The sequence below is a fragment of the Pongo pygmaeus genome, chromosome 13 (genome assembly GCF_028885625.2).
Source record: "Pongo pygmaeus isolate AG05252 chromosome 13, NHGRI_mPonPyg2-v2.0_pri, whole genome shotgun sequence".
NCBI lineage: Eukaryota > Metazoa > Chordata > Mammalia > Primates > Hominidae > Pongo > Pongo pygmaeus.
Window position 1 is genome coordinate 124,412,185 of NC_072386.2, and position 17,492 is coordinate 124,429,676.

At 57.1% G+C, this 17,492-nt stretch overlaps 1 protein-coding gene across 9 annotated transcripts in view; it reads right to left on the reverse strand.

Annotated features, from left to right (window-relative positions):
* The window catches only part of SARDH (sarcosine dehydrogenase), a 75,916-nt gene that overhangs the window by 17,144 nt on the left and 41,280 nt on the right, over window positions 1–17,492 (reverse strand). For 8 of the 9 annotated variants that reach the window (XM_054502398.2, XM_063650034.1, XM_054502399.2 and 5 more), the window contains 4 exons: window positions 15,817–15,955; window positions 13,834–13,947; window positions 9,976–10,123; window positions 4,783–4,876 (listed from right to left, as the gene is read on the reverse strand). In XM_054502398.2, coding sequence (XP_054358373.2) covers window positions 4,783–4,876; window positions 9,976–10,123; window positions 13,834–13,947; window positions 15,817–15,955 — 495 coding nt within the window. Of the gene's footprint in view, window positions 1–1,291; window positions 1,478–4,782; window positions 4,877–9,975; window positions 10,124–13,833; window positions 13,948–15,816; window positions 15,956–17,492 lie in introns of all 9 variants that reach the window. The other variant, XR_010123383.1, reaches the window with a different exon arrangement.

Consider the following 17,492-nt stretch of genomic DNA (forward strand, 5'->3'; position numbering starts at 1 on the left):
ACACTGAGGCCCAGAGAGGCGTCCCGCAGAAGGACGGGGCAGGATGGGAAGCCAGGCTTCTGGCCTGAGCTCCAATGAGCCTTGGGTAACATGGACGCTTTGGTCCCGAACCCCCCAGTGTCTGTGGCTGACTCAACTCCCATCTCCCACCTGCCTGTGAGGCCCCCCTACAGGGGGAGCTGGCCGTGGCCAGTGGCTGTATCCCCACCTGTCTTGCTGGCCAAGAAATGGGGAGGGCACTGTGTCCCAGGCTGGGCCCACCTGGGAGCGTGTGGCCCTGGCCACTTTGAGGGACAGCCTCCCAGGTCAGCAAAAACTGTAACATTGACACTAAGGGCCCAGAACCTCTGCTCTCCTGGCCCACACCTCCCCAGGGCCCTCAAGAGAAGGCAGAGGTCACTGAGGACAGGATCCCTGGCCGCTCTGTCCTCCACACACTCCTCAAGTCCCCGGCTTCATCTCATGGGATCTGGACCCACCGGCCACCCAGCAACTTCAAGCCCCTGAGGGCCACAGTCGTCCTCCAGACACACGCCGACCTGGCCGCCAGGCCCACACTGGCCGCTCCAGACACACGCCGACCTGGCCGCCAGGCCCACACTGGCCGCTCCAGACACACGCAGACCTGGCCGCCAGGCCCACACTGGCCACTCCAGAGAGTCTCTGGGAGGACAAGGAGGGAGAGGGATCAGAAGCCAGTGGAGCTGCACTCAGTGCTGGGCATCGGGGTCTCTAGGTGAAGATGGTTAGCCCCAGCTCACCCCCAGCCTGTCCCCGATGGACCCCATGGACTCCAAGAACATGAGCATGGGAATGACCCCACAGAGCCGGCCACTCAGCCCAGGTGACAGTAAATCTGTGTGCGCTAAGGTCGTCTGTCTTCCTAAGGAGTGTAGCCCTGGGGCACTGGCTGTCGGCAAGGACGAGCTCCTGGCTGGGGCTGTGGGGGGATGGAAGCCTGCCCTCAGCACCGGGGACATCTGCCGCCCTGGTCCTGCCATGGGGGCTGGGAGGTGTCGGGATGGGGCCCACAGGGATGGGGAGAATGCTGGTGAGTAGTGGGCGGAGCAGGGGCAGCTGATGTGGGCTCCCGGCTCGTCCACAGGCCCCTGGGGTCAGTCCCAGGGCAGAGCCCCCCAACATGGGCCACACTTTGTTCCCAGCCGAGAAGTCGAGACACTCGGGGCCTTGCCCCACCCTGTCTGTTTCTTGCCAACATTCAGTTCTCTGTGGCCATCTTTGTGGGACTCTCGGTTCCATGAGAACCCGTTGGCCTGGGGTCACCACTCACCCTGCCTAGGACCTCTCTCCAGTACAGGCTGGGCTGTGGCTGCAGCTCCCTTCCTGGGCCCCAACCTCACTCGGGGTCTGAGCCCATTGAGGGCAGGAGGCACATCTTCCATCCTGGGACCCCAGTCCAGCACCCAGCAGGCTCCCAGGCAGCACGTCCAGAGTTCACTCCAGAGTCTCTCGAGCGCTGGTGAGGGAGAGGACGAGAAGCACAGTACTGGGAACGGATCCTTAAGTTTAGTAAAACACTAGTGCTTGACTGAGAGTCCCAAGTGGCCCAACGCGAGCTGACGGTGCTGGGAGGTACGCCATGGATAACTGCCACGGCCGGTGCGCAGCGTGTTTCCCAGCAGCTGGGCCTCCTTATGTGTGCAGCACCTCCCCACCGCCTGTTTCCTGTGTCCCCACGATCGCTCACGCCAGCTGACGCTCATGTCCCACCTCCCCTGTGTTTCCCCTCCCTCCCATCCCACAGGCAGGGACCCCAGCCTAGAAAGCACTGTGCTTCTCTCCCACTCCACCTGAGACCTAGGATAGCACTGGGTAAGCGAGGGGGGCAGCAATACCGAGGACAGAGAAGAACACACCACAGAGTGACCCGGGACCGTGAACCGCACACACCTCCGACCTGGTGGGCCCAGCTCTACCCTCTCTCAGACCAATAGTCAGCATCTATTGGGAGGATGGTGTTCAAGGGAAGTTACTCCTGGGGCCACTTCCAAAGCAAAGAGGTGGACCCGGTGTGAAATGCATGCCCAGGGCACTGGAGATGCAGCTGAGGGCGTTCCAAGTGGTTCTCGGGGATCGTTCAAAGGAACAGGAGAATAGTTACAACATTCGGAGAATAAAGCAGTGTGTACAGACTGCATGGGATACCCTGATTACGTTTTAAAATCCACAGATAGTCACAGATGACGGAAAGAAGATGGCGGGCAACACACTCAACTGTCAACCCTGGTTTCTCTGGGGATGGGATTAGAGGGGTTTTCGCTAACTCGTTGGCAGGCTATGAATGTCCCCAACAGTCCTCTGAGATGCCGCTGACCACCATGTCCCAGCCAGACGAGCTTCGTGCCGCAGCTCATGAGACCTGCGCACAGACCCAGCATCCTTGTTCTGAGGGGGCAAGGGTCGTGCCCAAAGTGGGCTTGCTAGAAGCGAGGTCTGCACTCAGCCCCTGTGCTGAAACCCATGTGCAGTGATGGCTGGAAACCGAGCAATGAGCAGTATTTTATGCAGCCGTGATGTGCTTTTTATAACACCAGTGATTTTACACCAATGAGCAGGAGACTGTGGGGAGAGGCGGCCCCTGCACCCCCTGCACGCCCCCCCCCCCCCACGCTGTGTTTGGCCTGGCCTGTTCCTCTGCGGGACGTCATCCCGGAAGCAGAGCCTTTGGGTCAGCTCAGCAAGCACCTGGCCTGGCCTGGCTCCTAGGCCACACAGGTGGAGGCTGACCCAGGCAGCCACTGCCTAGGCTTGGGGAGGCCGCCAGGGCCAGGAAAGGGCTAGCCCCAGGGGAGGGGAGGCAGCTGGAGCCGCCTGTCTGAGAACAAGTCCCAGCGGCTTGCTGGAGTGGCCGTGCGGGTGGGGGCGAGGCTGCTGGGCCTCAAATGGGAGGGGACATGTTCCCACCTGGTCGTCTCCCCCTCCTGTAGCCAAACCAGACAGAGGCAGCACCTATGCCAAGCCTCAGCAAGGTGGGAGAACCCGCAGCCCCCCTCCCCTTCTGCAAACCAGAACCCAGCTGCAGACAAAGCTGGATGCTGCTTGGACCCCGGCCTGCTGGAGCTGGAGTCGGGCCATCTGAAGGCCGTGTGGCCTGGATCCAGCTGTGCTGCTCTCTCTGAGTGCCCACCCTCTCTGGTCCCAGCAGGCAGCTTTGCACCAGAGGCAGGAAGCAAGCTAGACACAGCCGGCCCTGCTTCCTGCCCCTGCGCAGCCTCTGGAGAGGGGAGGTGAGAGTAGAGCCGCCGGGATCTCCCTAGTTTCTGGCCGCCTCCTCCCTGACAGTCATCGCCACGTTGTTTATCTGCTAACAGAACCCAGATTTGTCCCCCAGGACCTCCAGTCCCTCTGCAGGCCAGGACCTCGCTCCTCCCCAACCTTCCTTAGCATTTTCCCCACCCAAACCCCAGACGAACATACAGGAAGGAGAGACAGGGAGCTGCCTCCAAATGCGGCCGTGCACCCGCCCACCCGCTCCTGAAGGCCACATCCGTGTCACTGACACATATCGGGGGCTTTCTGGGTTTCTTTAGCCGGGTGGCCCTGAGCAGCCTGGCCCATCCAGCCTCTCTGAGCTCCATCTGGGTAACATCTGTCACGCAGGGCGACATCTCCTCCAGCATGAGCGCTGGAGGGCTCTGGAGGCCCGGCGCCCGCTGCCACTACATGGCTTACAGCCCTGCAAACAAGCAGGGTGGTCATGCACCGAGGTTCTCAATGGGCGATCCTGCCCCCAGCCGACCCTTGGCCATGTCTGAACACACTTGTGGCTGTCACAACGGTGGGTGCCGCTGGCACGTAGTGGGTGGCAGCCAGGGAGGCGGCCACACACCTGTGTCACACAGGAGGGCCCTCACAGCAGAGAGGATCTGCTCCAAAACGTCAGTAGTGCTGAGGTTGGGAGACCCTGTAACAGAGCCGCCCGCGCTGCGGTGAGGATTACATGGGGAAGTGTGCTGTGATGTTCTCGGAACAGTGTCTGGCACACAGGAAGCCCTCGGCAAACAGGGGCTGCTGTGTTTACCATCCTCATCTCAGCCTCGAGAAGCCAAAGCAGATGCCAAGATGCCTGTTTTCCAACAAGGAAATAAAGCCCAGAAGAGGGACGTGCTGGCCCAGAACTAGAACCTGGGCCCTGATTCTGGTCTCCGAGGGAGCCTCCTGCCTGGGGCCGGCTCCCATGGAGTGCTGGCTCCGGACACCACCACCATCTTAGAAGGGACGGGCCCTGGCCCCCAGGATAGAGGCTTTCTAGAGCTGGCAGGGGACGTGTGGGGTGCTGTTTGGGGACTGGCTGTGCTCCCACCCCAGCAGCCCCTCCTCCCACACCCACAATGGCAGCTGGGAGGCTGCCACACGGAGCTCTCCGGAGCCGGCTACTGCTCAGCAGAGCTCGGCCCTCCCGTTTCCAGGAGGTCACTCGGCCTCGGGAGGGCTGCCCTGCACCTTTCAGGAGGGGATACAATAGGTGGCGATGCAGGCGGTGAGGCCAAGGCCACCTTCCCTGGGACTGAGTCCCTGGCATGCACCAGGCACCGGGGAGGGATGGAAGACGCCGTGACTTTGATCCACATGACCTCCCCAAGCTCCCAATAGCCTGTAGGAGGGCCGCCTGGTCCCACTGTCCCCCCTTCACAGTTGGGGACCGAGGCCCAGGGAGGCAAAGGAACCTGCCCAAGAGCCCCAAGCCCCCAGATCCCCTGGCGCGCCCCTCACACCATGTTGCCAACCACGACCCAGAGGACGTGGCCAGCTGGAACCTACCAGGTGCCCTGCAGCTCTCAGTAGCTTGTGGGTGGAGAACGGGAAGGCCTCGTTGCTCAGGTCTGCGTCCAGCACCTCCTGCAGAATGGCTCGGCTGCAGGCAAGAGCAAAGTCGCTCAGTCAGCAAGTGCTCACGGGTGGGGCCCGGGTAGGAAAGGCCCCGGGGACCTGCCATGAGTGGGACAAGTCCCTGTCCTCATGAGACAGACGACAATAAACATGGATTAATAAAAATACACCAAGACAGATGTACGTTCCAAATATACATAAGACAGCCACCTTCCAGCGGGGTAACGCTAGGGCTAGCAGGACCCCTGGGGGAGGCCAGACTTGGAGATAGCTCTAACGGGACTCACGATTCTTAGATGGGGAACTGAGGCCAGAGTGGTTATCTAACCATAGAACGCCTTTGAAGCCCACAGGCCAGGAGGAACAGAGCATCTGGGCCAGGTCCAAAATCCACATCCCCAGGCCCCTCCAGGTTTCCAACTCTTCAGAGGCCAGAGGGGCCTCAGCTGCTGCTTCGGTATCCACGGCCCGAGAGAGGAGCTGGCTATGGTGGCCTCAGTACTGTACAGAAGAGTAGAGTAACTTGCCCAAGGCAGAGCTGGATTGAAGCAGATTCCGGCCTTCTCCCAGCCCCCTGCAGAAAGTGCTCTTCCCAGACACCACCCCGCTCTGTTCCCTGACCTAACCCTCCAACCAGGCACCTCAGCCCCAAAGTCCTCTGCCTGACATGGGTGTGAGACACTGAGGCTTCAGACTTGGAGGAGGTAGAGAGCTGGGCTTAGCACCCAGCAGGTGCTAAGAGCCATTTCAACCTCCTAGGGGACTGTCACCTACCGAGGGCAGGGCCGAGTGCCACAGTGCTACGAGGGCCCGGGAATGTTCCTGAGCAGTGGACACTCAGTCCATACTCAACAGTTTGCACAGACTTGCTGGGTCCACCCCTGGTTTATAAGCTCTGCGAGGGCAGGGGTTCACTCCCCACTTTCCCCGCTCCGTGGTACCCAGCACCACATCTACTCTCACACTTGCGCAAGTACCGGAGACCTCACTGGAGCCAACACCCATGGTCTCCAAGGAAGCCCTCACCTCCTGGGCACCGTGCCCACCTCCAGGTCTAGCCCTCTTGTGCCCCTCCACATTCTCACCCCTTCCCCTGTCACCACTTAACCCTTTGTCATCCTTCAGCTCTTGGCTCAGCTGTCACCTCCTCCAGGAAGCCCTCCCTGACTCCCTAGGTCTTGGGCAGGTACTCATTGTCCAAGATCCCACAGTCTCCTGCCAGGGTGTCTCTCACATTGGTTGTACCCACCCCCAATGCATCCACCCCCCAGGAGCTCCGTGCCAACAGCATCCCCCCATCCCAATGTGCCTGGCAAAGAGCAGGCTCTCCGTAAATAGGACTGACTGTGAACACCCTGGCTTGGCACAGCAGGGTGAGGCCCCCATTGCTAGGAGACGCCCCCCCACTTCTGTCCCTCTGGGGTCCCAGCAGGTGTTGAGGCTGCAGGGTGGGCTGCCCAGAAGTACTGCTGACCCTAATTCCAATCGTCGCAGTGCTGGGAGCCACCACCCACGTCAGCCTGAGGTGCTCAGCTGTGGTACAGTTGGCCAAGACCCTTATGTAACCACCCAGCACCCACGTGGTGCCAAGTCCTGGAGAGTGATACCAGCGCCTCAGACCTGACAAGCACATGCTCTCTGCAGCCTTGAGTGGCAGCCACACGGAAGGGACCCTGGGCAGAAGCCTGGAGCTGCCACCTGGTCCAAGGCTTTGAAGGGCTCTGGCCCAGGCTGTGGGCTCAGCAACCTCAGGGGAAGCCCAGTTCCAGGGGTCCACGAGCTTCCCAGTCGGAGGCCCCAGTTCTAGTCCCAGGCCCTGTACTTACCCATCAACCCTACCAAGCCCCAGTCCCTCATCTGTGATGCCGTGGGCCATTGTGAGGAACCAGCAAGAAAGCACACGCAAAGCCCCTGGTGTTAACCACGACCACAGTGATGGCCACTTTGGGGCTGCACGAACCGTCTCTCCCAGCCACACAAGGATATTGGTTTTGGTTTGTTTCGTTTCATTTTGGCTTGAGACAAGGTCACCCTGTCACCCAGGCTGGTTTGCAGTGGCACAATCACAGCTCACTGCAGCCTTGACCTCCTGGGCTCAAGCGATCCTCCGGCCTTGGGCTCCCAAGTAGCTGCGACTACAGGTGTGCACCACCATGCTGAGCTAATTGAAAAAAAATTTTTTGTTTTTTTAGAGATAGGATCTCGCTATGTTGCTCAGGCTGGTCTCAAACTCCTGGACTCAAGTGATCTTACCACCTCGGCCTCCCAAAGTGCTGGGGTTGCAGGCATGAGCCACCAAGCCCAGCCTCTACCAGCACGAGGCTATTTGAGTTTACATCCACTAGTATTAAAAATGCAGTCGCACTAGCCACATTTCAAAGGCTCAGTAGCCACACAGGGCTTAGTGGCTGCGTGTTGGACCACTAGGCTTGGGACTAGTTATGGAACATTTTCAGAAAGTTCCATGGGGCAGCAGCTCACACAGCCCCTGCTCCATGGTCCAGTGGGTGTGCTGAGCACGTCCTGAATAACAATTCCAAAGGTGCAGTCTTCATCAGCAGCACCAGTATTATTATTCATCTAAGAAACTTTGGGTTATTTTTGAAAGATAGAGGACATTTTGGAGGAGAAAGTTAAGAAATTACCAGGAGGCAGCGAGCTCCTCTTCCCGCCCTGGCTGCCTCCCCCGCCGCCGCCTGGAGCAGCTTATAATGAGGCTGGGCACACCAGCCGCCCCCGGGCCGCACCTTGATCTGTCCGTCTGCCACCTTCTCCCTCCACAGCCCACCTGCCTCCCCCACACTAAAAATATCCCCACTCCCGGTCCAAGGTTGGCGTGGCAATGAAGCCAGAGGATTCCAAAGACCAGGCCTTGACACCCCTCCCTCTACCCCAGAGATGCGGAGGTTGGGGTCACCCAGGTGAGAAATGAAAAGCACATAGCATCGCGGCTGCCTGTGGGCCAGGCTAGGGCCTGCATGATTCCACCGCATCCCAGTCCCTTTCCCTGCCACTGCGGCCAGCACCCTCCACTCTTCGTCATGCACGCGGAAGCTGTCTCTGTCCGCTCCCCTCCCCCTGACCCTCTCAGCACACCCCATCCACTGTCGGGTGCTATGAGCCTCGCCCAGTCCACGGGAACCACCACAACGCCAAACCCTCGGCCATGAGCCGTGTGGACTCAGCTCATCACTCCCTCCTGGACGCCCCTGCCTCGCCTGGCCCGAGGCCCCTCACAGGCCTGCTGGCCCCCTGCCCGCTGGCCCAACAGCAGAGACCCCCCCCCACCCAACCAAAGCCCAAGCCCGACCATGTTCCTCCTCTGCTCAGCACCCCTCCCTCAGAGGAGCAGCCGCTGGGCCTCCAGTATCTCACCCTGCTGCCCTCTGAGCCCGGCTGCTGGCCTGCTCCATCCCAGCCTCAATGCATGCCTCAGACATATGCACTTGCCTGCCACGGGGCCTTTGCACCTGCTGTGGCCGCTGCCGGGAGCAGTTCCCCCAGAGTACCAAGGCTGGGTCACTCGTTTCCTGCAGGGTTCTGCCCAAATGTTTCCTTAAGGCACGCTGGTTTCTATGAGCAGCCTCAAGTCAAACACTTGGCAGACGCCAGTTAATGTTAAAGCACTCGACCCTCTCCGATTCTATCCCTTCATCAGCAAGCACGCGTCTACCGTGTGCCTCTGAGCACCACAGTGCGTATGCTTGGACAGACAGCAACAACTCAGTCCCTTGTAGCCCAAGAGGGGAGCGACTGGCCCAGGACTCAGCGTGGGGTGCCAGGGAAAACGGACCCCACGGCAGGGTCTGAGCACTCCAGCCAGAGGTCTCAGCAGAATCCCAGGCTGACAGGATATCACCCAGACACAGCCCTGCTACGTCAAGTGCTCACCTCGGCGACCTTCAGGCTGGAGACGCATCTCCCCCCACCCCTCCCCACCTCTCCTCCTCTCCTTTCCCGTCCTCTCCCCGAAGCTGCCCCCATCATTTTCCAGAGATAGATCACCCCTTTGATACCCTCCATGTCCCCAGAAGCAGTGCCCTCATCTCTTGCCTCTTCCTCCTGCGCAGTCCAGCAGAGCCACCCTGTCCAGCCCCAAGGCAGATGTGGTGCAGGAAGCACACTGAGATGAGTGTCCTGGCCCCTTAGCATGGGGGGGGAGGGTCACCAATGGAAGGCCTAGACTAGGCCGTTTTCTCACAAAGGGTTTTTAACTCTTGAAAAAGGGTGGCAGTGAGCGTGTGCAGGCTTCTGAGCACAAGGCGGGTGCATCTCCATCAGCCCTGGCACTGACCAGCTGTGTGACCTTGGGCAAATGTCTCTACCTCTCTGTTTCTCAGTTTCTGCATCAGTAAAAATAAGAACAATTATGACCACCTCAAAGGGCTACTATGGGGATGGGAGATGTTGGCTCAGGCTTGGCAAGTAACAGGTCCTCCACTGGTGGCTGCTAACATGATGCCTTTCCTCTCTGTCTCCCACCCCCAGTCCCTTCTCCCAGCCTCCGAAGCACAGTCAGAGGGGTCTTTCCAAGGTGCACACCTGCTCAGCCGTCCTTTTGCCCAAGACTTCTGTGGCTGTGTGTATGAGCCAGCAGCCGAGGGTGTTCCCCGGTCCTGGTTTCTCATGGGTGGGGAACACAGCCCGGCAGGTGTTTATAGAAGGAATGCACGCATGGATAAGCCATGCAGAGACCTTGTCATGGGGGGTGTTTCCGGAGGAGCCAGGGACCCCTCGGTACAGGATATTATTCTGCGTGTGTGGTCAAGGTGGCGTACAGAGATTACCAGGTAGCAGGGCGAACCCTGGCCTGGTTCTGCCCACTTTGGGATGGTGGACGGTAATTCCTAGACTGCACTGCTGATGCAGAGACTGCCATCCCCTCTGGGATCCTGGGGTCCTCAGTGACTGAACATCGTAAATTTCAGTCTGACTCGTGTTACCAGCTTATCTGCATTCCAGTGCTTTGAAGATATTTATTCAGAATGGCATCTCTGGTTTACCAGAGTGCTTAACTATTCAGAATGGCCCATTCTGGACAAGCTGTTCTGCCCAAGGGCCTGTTGGAGGACCTGGGTCTAGGCAGCAGGTGCACCCAGGGGTGGGCTCCCAGTCCTCTCTCACCTGGCTGGGCCCTGGATGCTGATCATGCCCAGGTCCTCGGAGCTGTCGATGAGCTGGCACTGGAACTTCTGGTCCTGCAGCACGGTGGTGATGTGGGACCAGTTGTGCTGGGCCACGGCCCCGCCCACGGCCAGGTAGTAACCATCCCCTGGAAGAGAAGCACCTGGACTTAGAGCAGGATTTCAGGGCCTGGGAGGTAGGGACAGAGAGGGTGACCCACGGGTCTCCCGGCTGAGAAAACAAATGCCCTCTCAGGGGCCTGTGCCTTCACAGTGCCCAGGGACCGTATCTGTCCCTCCCTCGGTCCCCCAGGGCCACGCCTTGTAGAGTATCCTCTGAGCCATGGGGGTTAGGAGAAGGACCTGCTTCTCAACCCCTACCACCCACCCCTCTGCAGACACCTCAAAGGGATGCCCCTACCCTGGGAGGACGGTGTCTTGGGAACACACAGGCCTAGGCCAGCCTGGCCCAGATGCAGTTCTGCGGCTCACCGGCCTTGCTTCTCACCTCTCTGAGCCCCCATTTTCTCATCTGTAAAAGGGGTAGACCCACAACATCTGGTCCCACAGGGCTATTGGAAGCACCCCTTGGACGGGAGACCTCTCAGGGCCCCGGCAGGCCCCAGCCAGGCTGCTCCCTCCCTCCCTCCTCTTCACACCATAAGCACAACAGAGGATGAAGGCAAAGAGACAAGCCAGTCCTCAAGGGGTTCCCCGACACCTGGACTGGGGCTCTTTCTGGACGGCATCCTCAGCTCTATGCCAGACAGACACCCCACCTCACCTCCCCCAACACACACACACACACACACACACACATACACAGCCACTCTCAGGCCCCTGGCTCCTGGGTGGCCCCACCAGTCTGCAGCCATCCCAGGCCCCTCCCAGGAGGTCTTGGGAGCTACTGAGGCCAGTTGGTGCCCAGGGAGATGGCAGCTGATGGGCCTGGCCTCCTGTGGCCCTGACCATCCATGATCAACTTCCCTGAAAACAAGATGCCAGTCCTGAGGCCAGAGGTCAGTCAGCCCAGGTCCAGGCCTGGCCTGCAAAGCTGACATGGCAGGGAGCAGTGAGAAGGCAAGGTGGCTGGGGACGCGCCATCGGCACTGGGTGTGGGGGGAGCTGTGGGCTGTGCAGCTGACTTTGTGCTTTTCAGTATCATTGGAATGGTTCCCAGGAGCATGTATCCTTCTGTAATCTTACAAAAAGATCAATAAAGATCATTTAAAATTACTTTTAAGATTGACAGCTGCTTTGTACGCCACCTTGATCTCATTGTGTAAATCATCACATTCTCTCGGCTTCGTGGTGATCTGATGCAGCATGGGTAGGTAGCACACGTATTCAATACATGCATATTTAATGCCCATGCATATTCATAACTCAAACAGTAAAGTTTTGAAGCCTGAAAGTAAAGCAAAGCCCACATGGTGGTTTTCTCCTGTTGAGTGGTGTCCCCAGGACCCGCAGAGCCCTGGGGGATGTGACTCACTGTGCTAACTCCACACCCACCAAGTGCAAACCTTCCCAGCAACCAGCACCGCCGATCCCCAGCCCTCAGCTCTAGGAATCCACCAGAATCCTCTAGAAAGCTAATTGTGCACCACTGGGAGATGGCTCAGCGTTGAAAGCTGAGCCTGACAGCTTTCCCTTATGAGGGAGGACGAGCAAGGTCCTCATTCCCCAGCCAGGGAAACTGAGGCTCAGGGAGGCTGCTCCCCAGCCCTCCCAGCACCCCCAGACTCTGACGCAATTCTCCATCGCAGCTCCAGGAGGTGCGTCTTCCTCACTCCATTTCACAGATGGGGGAAACTGAGGCTCAGGGAGGCAGGTCGCTGAGCCAGGCAGTGGCAGGGCCTGGCCAGGATTTTGATGACCTGTGTCCTCATTTTGGCCCCTCTACTGTCTCCCTAGCTAGACTCACTAAGTCTGCGGCTATGGGCTGTGCCTGGGCCGCCCCTCTACTGGGGGCTGATGCCCAGCTCCTTACAGGCATCACTCCTCTCAGCTCAGAGATGCCATTTCAGCTGAATGACCCAGAGAGGACCAGCGATGGGCAGGTCACACTGGTTCTCACCTCTATACCCTTGTAGCCAGCAGCTCCTACCCATCCTTCCAAGCTCAGGCCGGCCATCTCCTCCAGGAAACCTTGCTCACCCCGGCTCAGCGGCTTCACATGGCTTTCCCTAACACCTCGCTCTTTCCCATCCCCTTACATGTCCCCCTCCAGGTGTTACGGGGCCCTTCCTGCCCCCGTCCGGACATACAGTCCACTGTGGGGTCCCTGAAGCTCCACCGGCCTCCTTCAGCTCCTCCCGACTCTGGCTGCCCTGGCGCTGCTGCACAGTACAGGCTCCACAATGACTGTTGAGGGAACGAGTGAAGGAACGAGCTCACGGATCCATGAAGCACAGGCGCTCTGGCTCAGCCCATGGCTCTCTCAGCCTCCACGTCAGCAACGGCAGGAGGGAAGAGGTGGGCAAGCTCTGTGCACCCCATAGGACCCCTCACTCATGCTCGCAGCCTCATCTCCGCCACCAGCCTCGAGACTGCAGAGCTCACCTCACTACTCCCTGCTTTCGGCAGAACCGCAGAGGCCCAGGAGCCCCTGCCAGCCCCCAGCCTCGAAGACCCCCTGGGCAGTGAGGAATGCTGTCTCCCACCCTGGCCCCCAATATCCCACCCCCTCCGGTCTTCATTTCTCCTCTTGACCCATCTAACCTCCTACACCTTCCACTTATTTTATTTTTTTAATCCTGTTTCCTCCCACCAGAGATACAAACTCTACATGGGCCAGAACCTTCTGTGTTTGGCTCACTGTTGGGTCCTCTGTGCCTCAGACTGAGCCTGACACACAGTCGGTGCTCAATGACTGGTGCCGAAGGTGCGGGTTATGAGCTGATCATGAATGAGCCCCTTTTCGCCCCTTGCCTCTCTCCCCCAGTGCCCAAGCTGGGACTCGACACTGACCGAGTCCCAGTGAGGAAACAACTACATTTACCAGCAGCACAGTCAGGTCAAGAACCAGGAGATGCCAGGTTTTCTGAATGGGCTGAGCCCTCCCCGTTGACTGTACCCCTGCCCCGAGGACAGCACAGAGAGCTGCACAGTCAGCACCTTCCCCTGTGCAGGTCCCGTCCCAGAGGCAGCAATGCCCCTTCCTGGAGAAAGAGAATGTTTCCCTCTCTGCTTCTCCATCCCTGGTGGGGATAGGTTACAGGACGAGAGATCAGATGGCTCCTGTGTGAACCCAGGGACAGGATCCGGAAGCCGAAGGGACAGGAGGCAGGTCCTGGCTCTGTGTAACAGTCGGGGCAGAGCAAACAAGGGATGAGGGTACTGAGCTACCCGTCCCTGAGGGTATGCAAGCAGACATGGAGGGACTGCAGCAGGCAATCAGGCATCAGCGTGGGCCCTGAGCTGAACATCTTCTAAGGGCTTATCCAAGCCCCAGACTAGGGGGTCACACGGGCCTGAGAAGTCAACCCAGCAAGGATGTCAGTGGCAGAAAGGAGCCGACTGCTGTGAGTGGGAGGCACAGCCTAGCGTTGGCACGCTCTGTTCCGGGCAACCGAGCTGAGCACGCCCACGCTGCAGCCACTCTGAACCGCACAGTGTGGACAGGTTCAGGGATGCAATCACTGAGTACGGGGAGCTCCAGCAGTGCCGCCTGAACAAAGCCCCCATTTAGCCTGAAACGAGACCTCTAATCTCCCAGCTCTGACCACAGCAGGCACAACAGCTAATGACAGAGCTGCCATCAGCAGCCCATCCCGTCCATCCTGCCCTGTCCACAACCACCAGTCCACAGAGCAGGCCGCAGTCACAGCGCCGTGCGCACAGAGGCATCCCATACCTTCAAAGGCGGGGGCCAGCGGGGAGGCCTGGTGGCTGGGTGCCAGGCGGCTGACAGTCAGGTCGCTCTCGGTGCCCCCACGGTGGTTGAGCATGCAAGTATACACGGTGGAGCCTGCGAGAGGGAGAAGGAAGCCGGGTCTGTGCTGAGGCCCCAGTTGGGTCTGTGCTGCCTCAGTTTCCCCAGGGCCGCTCACAGGGGCAGCTCCTTGTCACAGAGGCTGGATAACCCCCAGACAGGATGCCCTACTGGGAGGTGACCTGGAGAGCCCCTCAGCCCAGGGATGCCATTTCAGCTGAATGACCCAGAGAGGACTGGCCATGGGCAGGTCATCCCATCACCATCACCCTTGTGGGAAGGAAGCTTCTTTCTTCTTGAAATGCCTTGGCACTGGCCCCTCCTACCCATCCACCACCATGCTGAGAAGTTTCTAGGGACAGGATTCATGCCCTCCATTCATTCTGGGGCTCCTAGCTCTGTGCCTGGTACCGGAGAAGACTCCATAAATGTCTGTGGCATAAATTACTTTGTGGATGGAGGATGGATGGACAGATGGGAAGGTGGGCAGATGGATAGGAGGATGGGAGTGGGTGAGTAGAAGGGGGAACAGATGTATGGAGAAACAGGGATGTGTGGGCTGGCGGATGGGTGGATGCAAGACTGAGTGGGTGGCTGGATTAACGGGAGGTGAGCAGCAGGTGCCTGGGAGTCTGGGGAGTGGGTTTGTTGGTTGGCTGTGGCTGGAGAGATGATGTTAGGGGTTGAATTGTGTCCCCCGCAAAAGATATGTGAAAGTCCTCACTAGGACTGGGAATGTGATCTTACTTGGAAATGGGGTCTTAGCAGATGTGATCAGGTTAAAGTGAGGTCATTAGTGTGGGCCCTCATCTAATCTGACTGCTGTCCTTCTAAGAGGAGAACACGGCTGGGCACGGTGGCTCACGCCTGTAATCCCAGCACTTTGGGAGGCCGAGGCGGGAGGATCACCTGAGGTCAGGAGTTTCAGACCAGCCTGGCCAACATGGCGAAACCCCGTCTCTACTAAAAATAGAAAAAATAGCTGGGCATGGTGGTGTGCGCCTGTAATCCCAGCTACTCAGGAGGCTGACGCATGAGAATCACTTGGACCCAGGAGGCGGAGGTTGCAGTGAGCTGAGATCACGCCATTGCACTCCAGCCTGAGCGACAGAGCGAGACTCCGTCTCAAAAAAAACAAACAAACAAAAAAAGAGAACACCTGGAGAAGGCCTTTTGACACAGGCAGAGACTGCAGTGACGCAGCTGCATGCCAAGGAAGGCCAACATTCCCGGCCACCACCAGCAGCTGGAAGAACAAGGAAGGGTCCTCTGCAGAGTGTCAGCTACTGACACCCTCATTTTGACCTCCAGCTTCCAGAACCGTGACAATAAATTGCTGTTGCTTTAAGCCACCAGGTTTGTGATCCTCTGTTCTGGCAGCCCAGGACACTCGTGAAGATGGGGACGCATGAGCTGTTGGGTGGGTGGGTGGGTGGGTGACGAAAAGGCAGATGAAGATCCCAAGTATGTCCCAAATATGGCTTGGGACATACTTACATTAAAAATGAGTCATTATGTATCCAAAATTCAAATGTAGCTTAGCATCCTGTGTTTCTATTTAATTCTGGTGATCCCACCTGTGAGAGCATGGCGGGGACTGGGCCCCACAGTCCCAGGAGAGAGGTGGCTGAGGGCCAGCTGCCACACATCCTTTCTGGAAGAGTAGAGACAAAGGCAGAGGTGGGGAGAAGGAAGGCAGGAGGGAGAGGTGGAGAAAAGCAATGAGGGCCTGGGGCCTGGGATGGGGCAAAGGGGGCCGGACAGTGGGGCTCAAAGCCAGGTGAGGGCAAGGAGCAGTGTGCTCAGGGTGCCCGAGGGGACAGGGTGGCTTGCCAGCTCATCTCAGTGCCTGAGGCTGTGCCCATGGAGTGACAGGAACATGCCCCCCAACCTCAGGCTCCATACCTGGGGGTCGGCTGACATCTGCGGAGAAGAGCCAGTCGGCAGCCTTCCTTGCATCCAGCCCCACCAGGTAGAACTTCCCGAAGTAGGACATGTCAAACACAGCGGCGGCCCCTCTGCAGGCCAGGCACTCCTTCTTGATCTGAAAAGTTCCAGGCAGGTGGGAATGCTACGGGGGCCTTTGGGGTGTGCTTCTTCCTCAAGAACGTGGAGAATGGGGGCTCTTTCCAACACACGTGTACTGAGCCTCCCCTCCCCCTCTTCCAGCCCGCGCCAAGCCCTTCTCAGCTCAGGTGCTGTGCTGTGACACATGCTTCTCAAGCATAGGACATGCTCCCCAGGATAGATTATATGCTAAGCCACAAAACAAGGCTCAATAAATTCAAAAAGGTTGAAGTCATACAGAGGATGTCCTCTGACCACGATGTAATTAAATTAGAAATCAATAGCAGAAGAAAAATTGGAAAATTCACAAATAAGTGGAAATTACACAACACACTGCTAAAGAACCAATGGATCAAAGAAAAGAATCACAAAGGGAATTAGAAGCTACCGAATTAAATGAAAATGAAAGCACAACACACAACCACTTATGAGATGCAGCTAAAGCGATGCTCACAGGGAAATTTCTGCTTGTATGTGCTTGTATTATAAAAGAAGATCTCAAATCAATAGCCCAATCTTCCACTTTGAGATACCAGAAAAAGAGCATAATTAAACCCAAAGCAAGCAGAAGGAATGAAATGTTAGAACAGAATAAATAAGAATCGAAAAAAACAAAAAGTTGATGTTTTGAAAAGATCAACAAAATTGACAAACTTCTAGCTAGAGTGACAGAGAAAATGAAAGGACTCAAAGTGCTAAAATCAGGAATGAAAGACAGGATATCATGCCTACCCTACAGAAATAAAAGGGATTCTGAGGGAACTCTGAACACGTGTATGCCAACAGACTAGACACGAAATGGACAAATTCCTAGAAACACACAAATTACTGAAACAGAATGAAGACATGACAAATCTTAATAGAACTAAAACAAAAAAGAGATGGAATTCGTAATTGAAAAATTGTCCACAATCCCAGGTCCAGATGGCTTCCCTGATGAATTTTACCAAACAGTCAAAGAAGAACTAATACCCGTTTTTCCCAAACTCTTCCAAAAAATATGAACAGGAAATACTTGCCAATTCACTCTAGGAGGCCAGCATTACCCTGATGCCAAAAGCAGAAAAAGATATTATAGGAAAACTACAGACCAATATTTCTTACAAATATAGATACAAAAAAATCCTCAACAAAATACTAGCAAATCAAATCCAACAACATAGGAAAGAGATTACACACCATGATCAATGGGATTTATTCCAGGAATATGAGGTTGGTTTAACATTCAAAAATCAACTGATGTAATGCAACATATTAAGAGAACAAAGGACAAAAACCATCTGATCCTCCAACAGATACAGAAAAGTATTTGACAAAATTCACCCGTTCATGATAAAAACACACAACAAACTAGGACTATAAGGGAGCTTCCCTCAGCTGATGAAAGACACCTATAAAAATCACGTCGCAAACCTTATACTTCATGATGAAGGATCAAGAACAAGACGGGGGGTCCATTCTTGCCACTCTATTCAACATTGTACTGGAGGCTCTAGCCAGGGCACTTAGGCAGG